This window comes from Salvelinus fontinalis, chromosome 39, assembly GCF_029448725.1.
Source record: "Salvelinus fontinalis isolate EN_2023a chromosome 39, ASM2944872v1, whole genome shotgun sequence".
NCBI classification, from domain to species: Eukaryota; Metazoa; Chordata; class Actinopteri; order Salmoniformes; family Salmonidae; genus Salvelinus; species Salvelinus fontinalis.
In genome coordinates, this window is record NC_074703.1 from 12,263,187 (window position 1) to 12,277,232 (window position 14,046).

The following is a 14,046-nucleotide window of genomic DNA, read 5'->3' on the forward strand; positions in this document are numbered from 1 at the left end:
TTTCCCTCTGGTTGCACATTTAACATGCTGGTAGAAATGAGGTAAAATGGATTTGAGTTTCCCTGCATTAAAGTCCCTGGCCACTAGGAGTGCCGCCTCTGGATGTGCATTTTCCTGTTTGCTTATGGCCGTATACAGCTTATTGAGTGCAGTCTAAGTGCCAGCATCGGTTTGTGGTGGTAAATAGACAGCTACGAAGAATTTAGATGAAAACTCTCTTGGTTGATTGTGTGGTCTACAGCTTATCATGAGATACTCAGGCGAGCAAAACCTTGAGACTTCCTTAGTTATCGTGCACCAGCTATTGTTTACAAATATATATAGACCGCTACCCCTTGTCTTACCAGAGGCTGGTTCTATCTTGCCGATACAATGTATAACCCACCAGCTGTATGTTATTCGTAGGATACATGTGCTTGTAGTTTGTGTATTTTATTATCCAATGACTGTATGTTGGCTAATAGTACCGATGGTAAAGGCAGATCAGCCATTCGTCGCCGGATCCTTACAAGGCACCACGACCTCCTTCCGCAATATGGATGAGGGCCTTGTCAGTTGTCTGGAGTAAATCCCTCTCGTCCGACTCATTAAAGAAAAATTCTTTGTCCGGTTCGAGGTGAGTAATTGCTGTTCTGATGTCCAGAAGCTCTTTTCGTTCATAAGATATGGTATCAGCAACATTATGTACACAAATACAAACAATGCGAAAAAACAAACAAAATAGCACGGTTGGTTAGGAACCCATAAAACGGCAGCCATTCCCTCCGGCACCATGCCTAGCGGTTAGAGCGTTAGGCCAGTGACTGAAAGGTTGCTAATTTGACTCCCGGAACTGATAAGGTTAGTCTGTTGATGTGCCCTTGAGGAAGGCACATAACCCAAATTGTACTAGTAATTTTTATAATGTTTACATATCTTGCATTACTCATCTCATATGTATATACTGTATTCTATACTATTCTACTGTATCTAAGTCTATGTTGCTCTGAAATTACTCGTCCATATATTTATTTATTCTTTATTCCATTCCTTTACTAGATTTGTGTGTATTGGGTATATGTTGTGAAATTGTTAGATATTACTGCACTGTCGAAGCTAGAAACACAAGCATTTCGCCACACCTGCAATAACGTTTTATAAACACTTGAATGTGACCAAAATGGTTTGATTTGGATATAGTGGTATAGACAGGTCGTGATCTGCCTCATACTCCAGTGCGGTAAGTGCGGGTGTATGTACCTGTTCGTTGGTTACGATCCGGCACTAAAAACTCAAAGAAGAAGAAGACCCCCCTTGAACGTCATCAGTCTGCGACACTGGCTGTCTCGACAAAGTAGGACTCAACTCACATGTCAATGTGTGCCATTTTTATGTAACTTCTGGATCTTTACGAACTGTTTTTGTACATTTTAGAGTTGAACATTACATTGAATTTCGTGTGCATTACTAGGAAACTAGTACGTTGTCAATAATGAGTTCTCAAATCACTTGTGTTGGATGGGTAAAGCGAGGCGTTTCGAAGGAAACACCAGATAAGGTAAGAATCTAGCTAGCTAAATTGTCTAAAAGACAGAAAATACATCTGTGGTGTTTTCATTAGTCGGATTCCGTTGCAAAACCGAAACCGTTTACTCTAGGAACCTAACTGAAGCAAACGGAACGAAACCTTGAGGGACCTACCATAATTTGGCAAATAGAAACTCGTTTTCGTTGCAAAACGTTTTAAGTTTGGAGTAAACGGTTTCAGTTGCAAAATGTTTTCAAAACGTTTTGCAACGGAATAAAATTAATGAATACACCCCAGCTAGCAAGCTCGCTAATATGTTCTATAGAAATTACAGAATTTATAGTTAATAAACAGCATAATTCATACAAATAAAATTAATGGCAACAGCTAGGTAACGTCTGTTTTAACCTGCTGCCACATTTTGTTACAGGTGGAGTTGAGCAAAGAAGAATTGCAACGCATTATAGCAGAGGCAAAAGAACAATTGGGGTTGGTGGAGTTTTTGGGTGACTTACTTGACATATAACTTGTGTTTGTTTGGAGGGCTTCAGAAAAGAACACTGACCTGAGTGGGACTATGAGACCGAAACTGCTATTTAAACCCAGTCAATATAGGAATTGAATTGAAATGTGTAGCTAAATATTTGAAATACTCATTATTTCTGGACCGGCGAAGTGACTAAGAAATAGTTTCCTCAATGGGGGGGTAGGGTTTTCATCAAATTAGTTCAAAATGGAATTGACCCCAACATTATACATTTTCAGGATTAGCAATTAATGAATTTGTGTTTGCTCAGTGAACGCGTAGGTGAAGAGGAGGAGGAGGATGATGAAGGCATGGCCAGCGGGCAGGAACAGAGTGACGAGGCAGAAGCTGTTCAGGGACAGGAGCCAGAGCAAGATGAAAATGAAGCAGGAAGGGAGGAAGCTGATGAACTAGCAGAGTATGGTTTGGATAGATATGACGAGGAAGACGAGGGTAAATATAGTTTCTGCATCTGCTCTCAGATTATGTCTGATCTTAAATTCATGGGTTATCTCTATCTGTTTGTTAATATGCCATGAGGACTGTGTTAATCACTGTTTGTTTTTCTCCCCAAAGAACTCTCTTACTGTTCATATCTTTTTTTCTGGCACAGTGACTGCCAACCTTGGTGACAGCCTTGCCGGCCTCACAGTGTTCAGCACCAATGAGGAGGATCCTCACATTACCATCAAAGACACAGTGAGTCCAGGGCTTTGCCAGTTCAGAGTGATGAAACATCTCACCAGTCTGGTTTGGGACCAACTAGTAGTGCATGCCATACATATCACATAAAATATATTTTGTCACACAGCGGATAGGTGCAGTGAAATGTGTTGTTTTACAGGGTCAGCCATAGTAGTACGGCGCCCCTGAAGCAAATTGGGGTCAAGTGTCTTGCTTAAGGGCCATCGATAGATTTTTCACCATGTCTCCTCGGGTATTCGATCCAGGCTACCTGCCACCTAAAAATCCATATTGTGATAAATGATCTAATTGTTGCGATACCGATAAATAGAAACAATAAGTTTATAATGTGCACTACAGTATTTTTATCATCCTTAAAACAACTACTACTAGTTTGATTGTTGTAGCCATCAATTGTCCCGTTAAACAAACTTATTTCATTTCAAACTTCACATTTCTCTTGTTTAGGCTACTTATCATAATGAACGATAACAGCAAAATGCCTGCGATAAGTGGTTGTATCGATAATTTTTGGTTTATCGTTCCAGCTCTTCATTTCTGGTAATTCTGTGTCATTCAGACTTAGTTGTTATCTTTTCTTTGTGTCTCCAGGACCAGTATGAGCGAGAGGACTTTCAAATCAAGCCCAATGATAACCTCATAATTTCAGGCAGAGCAGAGAAGGACTGCTGCAACCTGGAGATTCACGGTGAGTTACAGAAACTGTTGTTCTAACTGGCCATTTGACTCTCAGCTTAGACTTACACAAACTCTTGCTTCACAGCATCAAATAGTATCAGTGTAGACATAGTGAGTGTACAAAAAATGCTCTTTCCATGACATAGATTGACCAACAAGCGATCATAGCTTTCAACTGATGTCAAATCCACTTCAATCAGTGTAGATGAAGGGGAGGAGACAGGTTAAAGAAGGATTTTCAAGCCTTGAGACATGGATTGTGAATGTGTGCAAATCAGAGGGTGAATGGGGAAGACAAAATATTTAAATGCTTTTGTACAGGGTATGGTAACAGGTGCAAGGCGCAATGGTTTGTGTCAAGAACTGCAATGCTGCTGTGTTTGCAACTCAATATTAGGAATGTTTTCTTAATGTTTGGTATACTCTGTGTACATGCCAGTGTAAAAACAAAGGTTGTTTTTCATATATATTTATTTGCCTCTGCACAGTATACAATGCTGAGGAGGAATCCCTCTATGTTCACCATGACATACTCCTGCCAGCCTATCCACTATGTGTGGAGTGGCTTAACTTTGACCCTAGTCCAGAAGGCACAGGTGAGTGAATTCACTTTTTATAGTGTTGAATGGATTCTCAGATTTGACTTTGAGTTAAGCTCAAACAGCAGTTTATCTCAACCCGACTCTGCGAAATGGACATTAAATTCAGTGTTTTCTTAGTGTATAACATGCATTTTTTTGACTTCACATTAATCCCATCTGTTTGTACAGGCAATTATGCGGCTGTAGGCAACATGACACCGCAGATCGACGTGTGGGACCTGGATGTGGTGGACTGCCTAGAGCCTGCCTTCACCCTGGGGAGCAAGAAGGCCTCCAAGAAGAAAAAGAAAAGCAAAAAGGTCATTTTCCCACAAGGACTTGGATGTGGTAGTTTCTACTGTTATGTTTATGGTGTTGGTGTCTCCTCACTATGGCCCGTATCCTAACATGCAACTTGAATTTTTAGGCTGCAGCAGAGCCAGTGGAAGGTCATACAGACGCTGTACTGGACTTATCCTGGAACAAACTGGTCCGGTGAGTCATATTGGAGTTGTCCCCGTTACCCCTGACCCCTAGCCCCAGACCTTTCCACTCATGTCAGTGTAACCACACAATCACAATGTCACTTACGTTGTCACTAACCTACCCTCCATTTTTACTCTTGAGTTTCTGTGTGTTGCTTCTCTTTTCCACAGCAACGTCTTGGCTAGTGGGTCAGCCGACGAAACAGTGATCCTGTGGGATCTGGCACAGGGTAAGCCGGCCACAACACTGCGCAGACACACTGACAAGGTACGTGTATCCAGTCATCACAGCCTGTTTTACTTCCCATAATGGGGCTACTCTAAATAAAGAATAAAAATACAATGTGAAATTGATTTTGGATGTAGCCTCGTCTGCTTACTTGTAATGTTGATCTCAAACATTAAAGTCAAGTCCCTTTTAGGTTCAGACGTTGATGTTCCACCCCTTTGAAGCTCAGACCCTGATATCAGGATCATACGATAAGTATGTCCAATCTTAAACTATTTTAGGGGTTGTAATAGATTTTTAAATTTTTTAAATGTCTTCTCCTGTATATAGGAGGTTGGGATTGTGAATGTACAAAATTAACAAGTCTTAACCTGCGTCTTCTTCCTCTGGCCAGGTCGGCAATCCTGTATGACTGCCGCAGCCCGGACAGCAGCCATCGCACTTGGAGGTTTAGCGGGCAGGTGGAAAGGGTCGCCTGGAACCACTTCTCGCCCTGCAACTTCCTGGTAAGCTGCCACCTCTCATATAGCATAGCATATTGGCTAACTTTCACATGGAAAATGCTTGGTGCACTTTCCTGTTTCCACTCTCACTGATGTTTGGCTGTGTTTTAGGCGAGCACAGAGGACGGCTTTGTTTACTGTCTGGACGCGCGCTCGGACAAGCCGGTGTTTACGCTAAGGGCACATGACGGAGAGGTGTCAGGTGGGTGTGGTTACAGGCCAATTTCTGCCCCCACTTCCTCTAGCCCCTACCCATTCATATTCAGACTTTAAAATACTGGATGAGTACTGGGTCACAAACATGGCATTCAAAGTCAGGGAAACAGAATTGAAATTGGTTGTCTCTGGCCCTGTAGGCTTAGACCTTAGCAGCCAGATCCGGGGATGCTTGGTCACCTCGTCAGCAGACAAACATGTCAAGATTTGGGACATCTTGGGGAACAAGCCAAATCTGGTTCACACCCGGGACATGAAAATGGTAAAGATGGTTTCTCTGTCGCTGTAATCATTGCCATGTCATTGCAATAAGCTCCATCATGTTTCTGTCTAACAGCGAATGTTTGGATGTGTGCTGTATATGTGGCTGTTGCGGTGAAATGCTCCCTTTCTGTTGATAGGGGGTGCTGTTCTGTGCAGCGTGCTGTCCTGACATGCCCTTTGTATATGCATTTGGAGGACAGAGGGATGGCCTGCGGGTTTGGGACATAAGTGATGTGGCAGCAGGTACAGTTTCAATGTTATTACCTTCTGCTCTAGGCCTGACAAGGAGCTGAGTCTATCATGTATTTTCTTTTTGTTCCAGAAAAATATATATATATTTAGAATATGGCAACTAGCCTTTACACTTTTTTAATCAATCAACCAAATGTATTTTATAAAGCACTTTTTACATTAGCAGATGTCACAAAGAAACCCAGCTAAAACCCCAAACAGCAAGCAATGCAGATGTAGAAGCACAGTGGCTACGAAAAACTACCTGTTCAATAAAGAGGGATAGTATCTCTCTCCCTCTGTATTGAACATCTATTTATTATGGGCTTTGACTGTTAAGTTTATATAGCTATCATCTCTCCTGCTTGGTAGTAGAGTCATGGGTTTGTATATCTGTGTGTCCGCTTGGCCACTGAGGTGTTAGATCAGTAGCTGATGGTTATCAACATGGTGTGTTTTGTGTGTACGTGACCGAGTATGTTCACTGACTTTGTGTGCCATCCATGTATGTGCTGTCTCCAGTCGCTGAGTTGTTTGGCAATCGGGAGCGTTTGGTGGCAACCACAGCGCCTGAGGCATCCAACAGCACTTCCTCCACAGCAGATATGGAGCTTTCCTAATGAGCCACTCTGGACCAACTTCCAATCAACAGAGCGACACCTTGGACTCACACAGAGAGATCCGCATAGCCAAAGACTTTCTGTCAACCCGAGACCAAGAAGGCACTTCAAGAACATTGCCAGAACTGTGGATGGACTTTCTCTCTTCAAACTTTTCTTCTAAAACAGATCTCCAAATAATTAAGCACAACATAAATATTTGTTTTTGTGAGCTAAAATGTCTTTGCAACAAGGAAGGTCAATATTTATCTGAATGTATGTCTAAATAATTCAATAGATATTTGTTTTTGACTAGCAATCAATGGAATAATTATTGAAATGTGATTGTGAAGGCACAGGTATCTGGTTTAGTGTCATCAATGATTATTTGTGTAGGAATTTGCTGATCTTGGTCTGAAATCCTGAGGTAATTTTTTTTTTCTCCCCAGAATAAACTATGTATTGTGTCAGTGACAGTCCTGCATTGGTTCAAAGTGAAATGTGTGAACTGAAATACCTACTCAAACATTTACTGAAAGGCCCATCAAGGAAAAATTGTAAAGAAATAAGGATTTGACCAACTTCTGAAACATTTACAGTACCAGTCAAAAGTTTGGATACACCTACTCATTCCAGGGTTTTCTTTGTTTTTACTATTTTCTACATTGTAGAATAATAGTGAAGACATCAAAACTATGAAAAAGCACATATGGAATCATGTGGTAACCAAAAAAGTGTTAAACAAATCAAAATCTATTTTGTATTTTAGATTCTTCAAAGTAGCCACCCTTTGCCTTAACAGCTTTGTCCACTCTTGGTATTCTCAACCAGCTTCATGAGGTAGTCACCTGGAATACATTTCAATTAACAGGTGTGCCTTGTTAAAAGTTATTGTGGAATTTATTTCCTTCATTTGAGCCAATTAGTTGTGTTGTGACAAGGTAGGGGTGTAAAGAAGATGGCCCAATATGGTAAAATACCAAGTTCATATTATGGCAAGAAGAGCTCAAATCAGCAAAGAAAAACGACAGTCCATTCCTTTAAGACATGAAGGCCAGTCAATGTGCACGTTTTTTCAAGTGCAGTCGCAAGAACCATCAAGCGCTATGATGAAACTGGCTCTCATGAGGACAGCCACAGGAAAGTAAGACCCAGAGTTACCTCTGCTGCAGAGGATAAGTTCATTAGAGTTAACTGCACCTCAGTAATTGCAGTACAAATAAATGCTTCACCGAGTTTAAGTAACAGACACATCTCAACATCAACTGTTCAGAGGAGACTGCGAATCAGGCCTTCATAGTCGAATTGCTGCAAAGAAACCACTACTAAAGGACACCAATTAGAACAAGAGACTTGCTTGGACCAAGAAACACGAGCAATGGACATTAGACCAATGGAAATCTGTCCCCTGGTCCAAATATGAGATTTTTGGTTCGAACCGCCCCGTCTTTAAGACGCAGAGTAGGTGAACGGATGATCTCTGCATGTGTGGTTCCTACTGTGAAGCATGGAGGAGAAGGTGTGGGGGTGCTTTGCTGGTGACATTGTCTGTGATTTATTTAGAATTCAAGGTACACTTAACCAGTATGGCTACCAAAGTATTCTGCAACGATACACCATCCCATCTGGTTTGCGCTTAGTGGGACTATCATTTGTTTTTCAACAGGACAATGACTCAACACACCTCCAGGCTGTGTAAGGGCTATTTGACCAAGAAGGAGAGTGATGGAGTGCTGCATCAGATGACCTGCCCTCCACAATCAAATGACCTCGACCCAGCTGAGATCGTTTGGGATGAGTTTGACCGCAGAGTGAAGGAAAAGCAGCCAACAAGTGCTCAGCATATGTGGGAACTCCTTCAAGACTGTTGGAAAAGCATTCCAGGTGAAGCTGGTTGAGCGAATGCCAAGAGTGTGCAAAGCTGTCAAGGCAAAGGGTGGCTATTTTGAAGAATCTAAAATGTATAACATTTTGATTTGTTTACCACTTTTTTTGGTTACTACATGATTCCATATGTTTTATTTCATAATTGTGATGTCTTCACTATTATTCTACAATGTAGAAAATATTAAAAATAAAGAAAAACCCTTGAATGAGTAGGTGTGTACAAACTTTTGACTGGTACTGTAGTAAATCTGATATTTGAAAAGGAAAGGATGACAATCTTTTTGTTATTATACGCATGTGTGTTGAGGAAGCTTTTATCTGGGATTTGAGCATTACCAGTTCTATAACCAGGGGCAACAGAGACAGATCCTCCTCTCTGGGTAGCCTGGCCAGTAGATGGAAAAAATAAACACACTTCCAGAAGTATCCCTCCAGCGATATTGGACTCGAGTCACTGGCACTGCCCTCAGTGGATGTCTCTGTTGAATGATGCGGCACTGGGGGCAGCTGGAGTGGGACGACTGCACCATCCACAGAGGCTGCGTTGACCTCTTCCACAGAGAAGGTACTAATGGGGCCACCTTTTGGCCCAAGCCATTGTGGAGGATCTCCCCTATGGCATGAGAAATCCTCTCCTCTGGGATGCCGCCTGGGACACCTAGCAGGTACCTGTCGAGATGACAGCGGTAGTACACCTGCAGCTCTTTGAAGTAGCACAGCTGGCTCTTTCACACGCACATCTCAGCAAATCCGGCCCAGGGACATGCAGGGCACCATCTTCTCACCCTTGCATTCTCTGCAGGGCTTTTTGGTGCCCCTGCCTCGCCCATGGCACACAGGGAAGCGCACCCTAGTAGAGGCACAGCAGGCCTTGCACATAACCCACTTCTGCTCCTGGCAGCAAGAGCACCCAGTCACTCGGTCTGTGTGAATCAGCCTGTAATTTAACACCTGGTTGTAGAACATCTTGGCCAGGGTCACAGGCACGTTCCAGGGTTGTGGCTCCTGTACTTCCCCTGCTGGTTTTGGAGACACTGTTGCTTTGGAAGTTTTGCATTGCGGTTCAAATCTTAAGCACACAGACCTGTGCTCTGTAAATGTTTCCAGTCTGTAACAGTATGCAACCTCATGGGTTACGTCAGTGTTGACCATTCATCTGGCTGCAGTGGGGGAAAAGAGACGTTTGTTTTGCACCCAGTCAACAAGAACATCACAGATCATCTGTTCTGGCAGAGGAGACAGGGTGAATGGGTTAAAAACCTCTGGCTGAAGTTTCACTGATACCTTTGCCTTCCCCTCCTCCATTGGCGGCGGAACTGTGGAATACTGAGAGGGTTCCAGTATGAGGTCACATCGGTAACCCTTCGATGTTCAGTTGCCATTATATGGAGGTGAAGAGCAATGCTGCAACTTGAGTTTCATGTTAACGAATTAGCAAAATGTTAAAATCCCATTATTTCTCAGTTTACTCGATTACAATTCTAAAAATATATTTCTACAAATGTGATAAATACTTTTCCCCAAATAAATGTGACAGTTAAACTGCCCCAGTTTTATTTTTGTATTTTTTACTTTGGCTTTACTAAAGAAAAAGGATTTGTTCGTAAATGTTTGTACTGCGGAACAAAATGTAGGGTTTACGTTTTCACACGGAACTATTTCCATGTGGTACATACACGGAAATATTTCCATGAAACACAAATGCAACATTTCTGTTGAGAATGGCTGCTACAGGTCATTTAAAAAGGTTGAATTGTTTATTTACACGGGTTTCAACTGTTACTCAACTGAAACACTGCACAGGTGAGTACTGTCTATTGTAAAACTTGCAAGATTGAGGAACGCGTTTTATGAACACAATCTCAAGTGCTGGAAGGTTTTTGTTAGCTAGCTATCTAGTTAATGTTAGCGCACATATATTAGCAGAGAACCCAGCTAGCTAGCAATCTTGTGACTGTAGCTTGGCTGTTATTAATCACATCATACTGTACCTTTTGATTTATGTTAACCAATATATCCACAACAGGCGTTGTGCCTGTCCTTCACAAGTCAACTATCCATGGACCTTCCATTGATGATGATTGGTAAGTAGATAGCTTGCTACGTAGCCTTAGTTACAGTAAATCATAATTGTGTTACTGTGTGTATTGCGATGACTTTGTTAATTTCTTGTCATCTTCATTGCAGTAAGGTGGAAATTGGTGTGACATCTGATGGGAAGACCATAGTGTGCTACCATCCCTCTCAGGATGTTCCTTATGAACTTACCCAGGTAATAAATTAGAACTTGGATTTGCCGATACTGAAGTTAACAGAGCTGATGAGGAAAAGGAAACAACTTAAATACTGCATTTGCAAACACAATAAGCCCTGCAGGTTGATCTGTAAAATCATGTCTGTGGGAGGCTGAGATTTCCCTGCCAGCAATATGCCCCTTTTCTCATCATGGTGGCTATTAAATGGCTAAATAAGCCCTGCGATTTGGGTTGAAAAACAGCATAAATGGTCCTTGATTGTTTTGGGCTTTCTTGTGTATTTGTGACACTAGCCCATTCTACGGCCAGACCCCCTGACCAATCCGGCAGAGACGCATGACCAGGTGCTGAAGGCCCACCTTGGCAGGGAGGTGCTGCAGAACAAACAGGCCCCCACCATCGAGGAGCTCAGCAAAATGTTTCACACCACCAAGCACCGCTGGTACCCAGTGGGACAGTAAGTACACCTTCTATGATTGAATCACTTTAGTGATAGTCAGTACTAACTGGGCACTGTCTAAATTATAAAGAGATGCTCAGAAGGGGAAAATTATGTTGTTGATTGCTCAAAGCAGGGCAATAGATAGAAGCCACACCCGTTCCATATTAAATATTGGTACTGAACTCACATGGCACTTCCTTAGTATTAAAGGCCCAGTGCAGTCAAAAATGTAATTTCCTGTGTTTTATATATATTTCCATGCTAAGGTTGGAAGAATGCTGTGAAAATGATAATGCTCTTTTGGTGTAAGACAGCTGTATGAAAAGGTCGCCTGAAATTTCAGCCTGTTTTGGCCTGCTTGGTGACATCACCAGGTGGTAAATTAGTTAATAGACCAATATGAAAGAGTTCCAAACGTCTCTACCAATAAGGAGACTTCTGTTTTCCCCTCCCCACTCCGACAGTCCTAGCAAAATTCTTGCTTGAGAAATTGCTCTTGCTAAGAAGCTAGTTTTGTTTGTTTTTGACTTATTTTGGTTGAAAATTATCTCAGTAAGGTACTTAATTGTTACCCAGAAATGATTTGATATTGAGATAATGTTTGCATTGGGGCTTTTAAGTATCCAAAATGTACCTTATGTTGCTAATTTGTAAATTAATGTATTGAGTGAGAAACTTGCGTGAATGTGGGTACAATCCTCACTCAGTCCTTTTTAAAATCACCTATACAGTACATTTGCAAGTATTCAGACCCCTTCCCCTTTTCCACATTTTGTTACATTACAGCCTTATTCTACAATTGAGGGGGGGAAATACATTTTATCCATCTACACACAATACCCCATAATGACAATGCGAGAACAGGTTTTTAGAAATGTTGGCATTTTTATTAAAAACAGAAACCTTATGTAAATAAGACCCATTGCTATGAGACTAGAAATTGAGCTCAGGTGCATTCTGCTTCCATTGATCATCCTTGATGTTTCTACTGCTTGATTGGAGTCCACCTGGGGTAAATTTAATTGATGGGACATGATTTGGAAAGGAACACACCTGTCTATATAAGGTCCCACAGTTGACAGTGCATGTCAGAGCAAAAACCAAGCCATGAGGTTGAAGGAATTGTCCGTAGAGCTTCGAGACAGGATTCTGTTGAGGCACAGATCTCGGGAAGGGTACCTAAACATTTCTGCAGAATTGAAGGTCCCCAAGAACGGAGTGGCCTCCATCATTCTTAAATGGAAGAAGTTTGGAACCACCAAGACTCTTCCTAGAGCTGGTCGCTCGGGCAAACTGAGCAATTGGGGGAGAAGGGCCTTAGTCAGGGAGGTGACCAAGAACCCAATGGTCACTCTGCCAGAGCTCCAGAGTTACTCTGGAGAAGGAGAACCTTTCAGAAGGACAACCGTCTTGGCAGTACTCCACCAATCAGGGCTTTATGGTGGTGGCCAGACGGAAGCCACTCCTCAGTAAAATGTACATGACAGTCTGCTTGGAGTTTGCCAAAAGGCACCTAAAGGATTCTTAGGCCATGATAAACAAGATTCTCTGGTCTGATGAAACCAAGATTGAACTCTTTGGACTGAATGGCAAGCGTCACGTCTAGAGGAAACCTGGCACCATGCCTACGGTGACCCATGGTGGTGGCAGGTTCATACTGTGTAGATGTTTTTCAGCGGCAGGGACTGGGAGACTAGTCATGATTGAGGGAAAGATGAACGGAGCAAAGTACAGAGAGATCCTTGATGAAAACCTGCTCCAGAGCACTCGGGACCTCAGACAGGGGTGAAGGTTCACCTTCCAACAGGACAACAACCTTAAGCACACGGCCAAGACCATGCAGGAGTGGCATCGGGACAAGTCTCTGAATGTCCTTGAGTGGCCAGCCAGAGTCCGGACTTGAACCCGACCGAACATCTCTGGAGAGTCCTAAACATCGCTTTGCAGCGACACTCCCTATCCAACCTGACAGAGCTTGAGAGGATCTGCAGAGAAGAATGGGAGAAATCCCCCAAATACAGGTGTGCCAAGCTTGTAGCGTCATATTTAAGTAGACTCGAGGCTATAATCGCTGCCAAAGGTGCTTCAACAAAGTACTCAGTAAAGGGTCTGAATACTTATGTAAATGTAATATTTCAGATTTTTTTAATTTCTAAAAACCTGTTTTTGCTTTGTCATTATGGGGTATTGTGTGTAGATTCGAGAGAATACAGCTTAATCAATTTTACAATAAGGCTGTACTTACTTTCCGAATCCGCTGTATATTGAACATTTTAACTTTCGTTCCTTTTTTTCTTAGGTACCATACACGACGCAGAAAGAGAGATCCCCCAAAAGACAGATAGTTGTTAAGGAGTTTCTTACCTTCAGAATCATTGATACCTTACATAATTATTAGCTTGGCTCACCCCCCAAATCCCGAACTGTTTTTTGGTGTAATTATTTGTGCTGTAAAATAAAATTAACAAATCTGAAGTTGTGCACTTATGTTTTGAAGCAGATTACCAAAACTATCAGTGAAATATATATTTTCCCTATTTGCTGAATACCTTGTATTTCATGAACTTCTGGGACATGGTTAGGGTATCTGCATGTTATTGTGGAAGAAGGAGAGCACTGCAAAGGGGACCAGTGTAACGGGAGAAAGACAAAGCTGCAACTGGGACTCAAACTTTGGCTCCTAAGGTGCAGAACAATATTACATTGGTTGTTATAACTGTCCATTTATATGACCATTTCAATTCAGTACATGTCTTTCAAGTTTTTGTGATTCAAAGAAATTACAATAAAGAGTACGTTCATATTTCTAGTACTGGGACTCAAACTTTGGCTCCTACGGTGCAGAATAATATTACATTGATTGTTATAACTGTCCATTTTTACGACCATTTCAATTCAATACATATCTTTCAAGTTTTTGTGATTCAAAGAAATTACA

The 14,046-nt window shown here is 41.9% G+C and overlaps 2 protein-coding genes across 2 annotated transcripts; both read left to right on the forward strand.

The window, feature by feature from the left end:
* The first annotated feature begins 1,288 nt into the window (after positions 1–1,288).
* On the forward strand, positions 1,289–7,000 carry LOC129838550 (periodic tryptophan protein 1 homolog). Its single transcript, XM_055905605.1, has 15 exons — positions 1,289–1,537; positions 1,938–1,996; positions 2,305–2,486; positions 2,647–2,732; positions 3,330–3,426; positions 3,905–4,012; positions 4,187–4,317; positions 4,425–4,492; positions 4,654–4,750; positions 4,905–4,966; positions 5,106–5,217; positions 5,326–5,416; positions 5,571–5,692; positions 5,832–5,937; positions 6,448–7,000. Exons 1-15 carry the CDS (start codon positions 1,472–1,474, stop codon positions 6,543–6,545), a joined length of 1,485 nt encoding a protein of 494 aa, XP_055761580.1. The 5' UTR covers positions 1,289–1,471; the 3' UTR covers positions 6,546–7,000.
* Positions 7,001–10,081: 3,081 nt separating this feature from the next.
* On the forward strand, positions 10,082–13,911 carry LOC129838407 (39S ribosomal protein L42, mitochondrial-like). Its single transcript, XM_055905333.1, has 5 exons — positions 10,082–10,214; positions 10,438–10,495; positions 10,599–10,683; positions 10,960–11,123; positions 13,408–13,911. The coding sequence occupies exons 1-5, from the start codon at positions 10,133–10,135 to the stop codon at positions 13,451–13,453; spliced, it is 435 nt and encodes a 144-aa protein (XP_055761308.1). The 5' UTR covers positions 10,082–10,132; the 3' UTR covers positions 13,454–13,911.
* The last annotated feature ends 135 nt before the right edge of the window (positions 13,912–14,046 follow it).